We start from the raw sequence: 6,000 nt of genomic DNA, 5'->3' as shown, positions 1-6,000 counted from the left end.
GTTCAGTGAGGCTGTGAGAAAAAGGAGAGAGCTCCAGCAGTTTGCAAAATATAAAATCAGTTACTAGGCAGAAGACTATCAGACATTTTACCCATGTGGGCTGGAGCTTGTGACCGTGTCCTGGGTGTTCCTTGGCTCCTGCTGCAGGCTGGACAAGCTGCTGGTCTGCAGAGCTAAGTGGCGTGATGCTTGCTGTGCCTAACTGAAGGCTGGCGGAAAAGTCTAGATAAAAAATGCAGAGGAAGAGTCAGCCCTGATCTCCAGCCCCTGTAAAATCTTAACTAAGTTACTAAGTATGGAAACACAGCGTCATTTCAGCAGGCGTTGCAGGAGATTGCCATATGGGCTGCCTCTGCAAAGCCACAGGCTTGGAGCCTCAGCAAGCACTCACAGCGCTGATTGCTCTTTAAGGGCAGGTTTCTGACTCTCCTGCAAGGAGTTCTGTAAAGCACACACATGGCTGCAGAGAGCAAAGCAGCATGGATGCATCATGCATTCCTCCTCACCTGTTCCAGCTCTGATCTGCCTTCCCTGGAGTGAGTGTCATTTGGTAAATTGGACCTGCATACCCTCTGCAGGCGGTAGAAACCAGAAACATGTATTTACTGGCCAGCTCAGACACTGCCTCATCCGCCTGAAGAGCATGAATGGGGGCAAAAATCGGTTTTAGCCACAAGTGGCTCACCGACAGTCCTGCCAGGGCTGCCAGGGCATTTATCCCCTCCCCACCCCACAAACAGGGGTGGGGAGAGGATGAATGTGCTGCCAATTTTTTCAGGCTTCAGGAGAACTGAGTAAGGGTAGCAGAACACAGGAGATGCTCCCTCAGCCCTGGCTGCTGCCAGGTGTAAGCAGAAGTTGCTAGGGCTCTAAGGGAAGAAGAGGTGGTTGCCCTGAGGGAAAGGGGGATCAGAGGAGAGGAGAGTTTTCCCCTGCACAGGGAAGCCACCAACTGATAGACTCATAGACACTTTCCTGTGGCTCAACTGACACCAAGCACAATGACACCTCAGATGCAAATTTGACCAAAATCTTGGAGCTTTTCTGCCTCTAATTACCCCCGTCCCCAACCTGGCTGACACAGCTCATTTGAAGGACACCTATTACATTGGTCTGCCTCCTAAACCACAACAGAGTCCCTGCTTGCAGTCTCCAGCTTGCAGTGCATCCTATTCATACAGTACCTGGTCACCAGTGCCCTTACCCAGGGGTTTGGGACTACTCAAATTGTCTCATGATACCAAGGGGAGAGTCTTAGTTATCCACCCCCGCCACAGTGTGGCACGAGCCCTACCTCCTGATGGGGAGCCTTCTTGTAATTTAAGTAGCACCCAGGCACAGCCATAAGCACAGACAGGTGCCACTGAGGGCCTGGCCCACTCAGCCCTCCATGGCAGCAGCCAGCTCCTGCTGCCAGCAGCACCATCCATCGGCTGGAGCAGCCTTGGCACAGCAGGGCCCCCAGCACACAGCTGTTATCCCACCTCACCTAATGGCTTGGGCAAGGAGCAGGATGACAGACTGCAGCCCTAACTTGAGGGCTTAAGGAGCTCAAATGTCACAGACCACTATGCCCAGCAGGCTGCAACTGGAGAAACCATTCTCCAAAGTTCCCTTAAGGACCTTTTCCCTCCCCACTCCAGCATGGACTGGAGCCCTGATGTCACTGCACCGCATGTATGTGCCAGCCAGGCTCAGATGTCCAGCACCTGAGCCCAGCAGCTCAAGAAGCCAGTCTAGTGTCCACATGCCAAAGGGATTAAGCAGTGTTAAACGAGGGTATCAGCACCCAAAAATTTTAACATGTAGTTAAAAATGGCACATCCCAAGTCCTTAACACCCACACATCCGAACACAGGTGCTCCACCACACCAGTACCCTCCCTACACAGCTGAGGCGGGACTAGAGCTGAACTAGTTTTATGGACCAACTCAGCTATAGCCATGGTTAAGCAAAGGCAAATTTATAGTTTAAAACTTGACTCATCAGTGGCTGGCCGAATCAACTTTCACACTGATACAGGAACGTGACCCATCAATAAGAACACCTCAGTAATCCCACCCACCTGGCCCAGCTCACACCAGTTTAACAGGGCCAGGCAACAGCTCCTGCTCTGGTGTGGGCACTAGGGAGACCCACAGTGATGGGGTTAACTGCAACCCAAGGGCAGTTAACACTGGTGCTTCCTCTGGACTTGTCTCCTAGCAAGTTTTCTTAAACCACTGTTCACACTTTTTGTCCCTGGAGCCTTTTCCTCCCTTCAGAGAAATACTGACGCCTGAAAATAAGCACCTCCCACCATACGGTATTACTGACCTTGTGTCTTCCATAGACTCTCTAATCTCACTTGTTCCAACGGGTTTACAGATTTGCTGAAAACCCTGAGGCACCTGAGTGGGATGCCCTTGCTTTAGAATACATGTGAATTATGGAAGAACAGGTCAACTGAGACACTTTACACACACTCCAGTTCCAAGGACCCTGTGCACTTGCACTGCACCCACACCCAGAACAAGCAGCACAAGTGACACACTGCACTCACAAGACACGCAATAGCTTGTTGTGCTTGTACTTACACCTAGGTGTGGTTCAAATCATGCTGGTTTTACAGGTACCACTCATCACACACCATCATTGCACATTTACTACAAAATTATTTATTAGACAGCAATACACAGCTTTAGCAAGAAACTTATATACATGCACACAACACTGCTGACTACCCTACTCGGGGACTCTAGCTCTTTTGCCCTTGGCCTTGCGGACCTCTTCTATCAGATCTTTTAAGTACTGAATTTCCTTACTAAGGGAATCTGCTTTCTCCTTCAGGGCCTGGTTCTTCTGCTCCAACTCTCTGCACTCCCCAGACAGTGCCTCCTGCTCCGCCCTCTTTTTCTGCCGGTAACGTGTGGCAGCAGTCTTATTCTGCTCCATCTTTTTTAGTTTCTTATCGATTTTCTTTTCTCCTTTCACCTTTGCTGACACTACCTTCTCTGCTGGATGATCGTATGGTTTGGACCGCACAGAGCCACAGGGGGCATCTGCAGGGAACTGGTTGCCATTGGGGGATCCAAGTGAATTGGTGGGGCTGTGTTGGGGGGTTCCCAGGTAGGAGTCTGGGCTCATGCATATTCCACTATCATCAGAGTGGCTCTCATCCTCTTTCTCAGACTTGGTGATCACCATCACAACAGTGGGGTACTCCCTCTTTCTTTCTCCTTCCAGAACATCCACTTCACTTCCTAGCTCTAAACTAAATGAGTGGTCTGAAGTGGAAGTCAGAGACCCTGGGGAGAGGGGAAAAGACCAGAGGGAAGCCAATGGGGCCATTGGATCTGCTCCAACGGGGGATTCAGGGAGATGGGTGATTATGTTATTTATCAGTGGAAGTTCTTTGTTGTGAATATCCTGGAAGGCAGCATTAAATAGATCACACGTGTCTTCCAACGTGGCCATCAGCTCGTCTGGTGAGACGGTGGCTTCCAGATGTTCCATACCTAACAGGGCATCAAAATCAAATTCCTTCAGATCCATCTTCTCCACCATCCACTCCATGCCAGAGAAGGCATCCTCTGCACAATACAAAAAGTAAATTACCACTTCAGCAAATCATCACACAGTGAAACTCCAGCTTATGAAAACAATCTACCAGTTTATCATCTCAGCTTATTTCCTCTGTCATGCATTATAGCACAAAGAGTAAACCATCAGGAAAAAATACTCTTTTATTAAGCTCCTAAAAACTGCAGGGTACAATGTAACCAGCTCTCGGGACCTTCCAACCCTCTTATTTAAATACCAGAAGAATTCAGGGACATTCCCAACATACCACCATGCCTTCTTATTGTTACCTCTGCCAAGAAACAGCACCACTGACAGCTAATATGTTATTTCAAGGCCAGGACAAGAGGCACTTTACCATAACCAGCAACCGTGTGTAGGGTAAGCAGTGTAGCATACACTCTCACCAAGCCCAGGTAACACATGTAAGATTGCCTTCAGATTTAAGAAAACCTAGCAATGTCATTTTAACTGGAATGTTGTGGTACTATGTAATTGATGCCCTTAATGAAAGTAAGTAGTATCTTACCCTGACTGCTATCTATGGTGTTGCCTAAACTGTCCACAGCAAGCCAATTGGAGGAGACTGCCTTAGCCTTGTCGCTGGAGAACCCATGCGAACCGAGGGGCTCGGCCACCTCCAGGTAGTCATCTAGGAGTCCCAGACTTTCCTCAGCCACCGAACACGGCTGGCTGAAGGGGGATATTGAATCCCCCAACAGCATCTCGTTGTTCAAGAAGCTCATTTTGGTCAGCTTTTAATGCTTTGACGTCGAAGGATGTAGACAAGTAGACGGTTTTTTCGTCGACTACAGCAATGCTGCTGTGCGGTGCCGTGAAAAACCTGCGAACAGAACTTGCACCCATCAGTATTTGGTTCGACCGACATAGTAAACCTTTTCTATCAGGGGCAGCTCAGGAAACATGGCGGAATTTCACATATTATCTCACTTCATTATTTCGGTGCTGCTGCGCGTCCCCCGCCTCCCTCGGGGGCCGGCCCCGCCCACCCGCCGCCATTTCGCGGCCCCAGCGCCATTTTGTGTCCTGCCACGTTTCCACCGCGGCTCCAGCACCGCACAGGGCTGTGCGCCCGATGCCCAGGGCAGACTTAACGCTACACTGCTACAATACTTAACATTACTATCGGAGCCAGATGAGTAACGACTCCCATTATCTATCTGCGACTCCAGCACGTGGTCCTTAGACTCTAAACCCTTTAACCTCTAATGCCCTATTTTCCCCTACATACAGCAGCGCTTTCTCTCGCGAGAGCAAAGAAACCCTTGCTCCCACAAAAAACCCAGAAAATAAGTATTACATAATAAAATGCCAGACTTTTCCGAAAGCAAGGTTTTTGAACAATAAGAAACGTAGACGCTCCTCGTAAATTCTTTCGAAATGGCATTTCCGGCTATTTTTGACACTTGCCGCACCCGGGGGTGCTGAGCTGTACAAGCATCTCCCCACTCCGCATCCATTTTGGCGTAACTAGGTAATGAATGTATTAACTTGGTATACCTAGGGATTTCCCCCCGCTCCCCGTGAGAAACTAACAAACACCACACGCGCAGTAAACCCATCCAAGAGCCCACTTCAAGACGGTAGGAGGACGCCTATCAACACACAAGAGAGGGAGCAGCCATCCCTCACAGGCGATACTCACGCCATGGTTGCAGATGCCGGGGGTGTGCTGAGGCCGCCGCCGCTGCTGCTGCCCCTGCTGCACTGGCCGATGCCGCCGCTGGCCCTGCCGCCTTAAAGAGCCATGGCGGCTAGGGGAGGGGGGGCTGCTCGTATCCGCGCCGCGCGGGAGGGGCTGCGTGCACTGACAAAGCCACACACACAACCTCGGCTCTTAGCGACAGGAAACAATGAGGTGGCCCGGGCGCTGCTCCGCTCTTATATATGAGACGCCGATGCAGACGCCGATGCAGCGGTGAGGTATCCTTCCGCCAAACGTCACCTGCCTGTCACCAGCAGCTCAGGGCCTATGGCCTGTCTTTCTGGGCTTCTCTCCTGTCCTGCTACGAATTAAACACAGGAGCCGCCGACAAGACGCCACGGCTGTACGACGGGAGAGTGACGACGGGACTATATGATGTATACATGCGCGCTTGAAATCCCGAATTCGGGCGCGGCTGTGCCACGTGACCGGAACGACTGAGGGTGCTCCCCCCGCGGGGAGCGTTGGAGGGGTGAAATTTTACCCGCCAACAAAGACGCGGAGCTCGCACGGAAGACGTGACGCAGCTCACCACGTGGGAAGGGCGGCGCTCATTGGCTACGGGCGAGTAGTTTAGGTGCCCCGTGGGCTGTCATTGGCCAGGGCTCGGAGCAGACCAATGCGGAAGGGAAGGGGGGGGAGAAGGAGCAGCGGGGCGGGCAAATGGCGGCCGGACGTGGTGGGGGGAGGGGGGAAAAATAAGGATGATGCTG

The 6,000-nt window shown here is 51.4% G+C and overlaps 1 protein-coding gene across 1 annotated transcript; it reads right to left on the bottom strand.

Moving 5' to 3' along the window:
• Positions 1 to 2,634: 2,634 nt before the first annotated feature.
• On the bottom strand, positions 2,635 to 5,452 carry ATF4 (activating transcription factor 4). Its single transcript, XM_059846479.1, has 3 exons — positions 5,228 to 5,452; positions 4,091 to 4,405; positions 2,635 to 3,572 (listed from the first exon to the last, which is right to left on the bottom strand). Exons 2-3 carry the CDS (start codon positions 4,305 to 4,307, stop codon positions 2,725 to 2,727), a joined length of 1,065 nt encoding a protein of 354 aa, XP_059702462.1. The 5' UTR covers positions 4,308 to 4,405; positions 5,228 to 5,452; the 3' UTR covers positions 2,635 to 2,724.
• Between the last annotated feature and the right edge of the window lie 548 nt (positions 5,453 to 6,000).

The sequence above is a fragment of the Haemorhous mexicanus genome, chromosome 5, assembly GCF_027477595.1.
Source record: "Haemorhous mexicanus isolate bHaeMex1 chromosome 5, bHaeMex1.pri, whole genome shotgun sequence".
Lineage (NCBI taxonomy): Eukaryota > Metazoa > Chordata > Aves > Passeriformes > Fringillidae > Haemorhous > Haemorhous mexicanus.
This window is presented reverse-complemented; position numbering and strand designations above follow the sequence as displayed.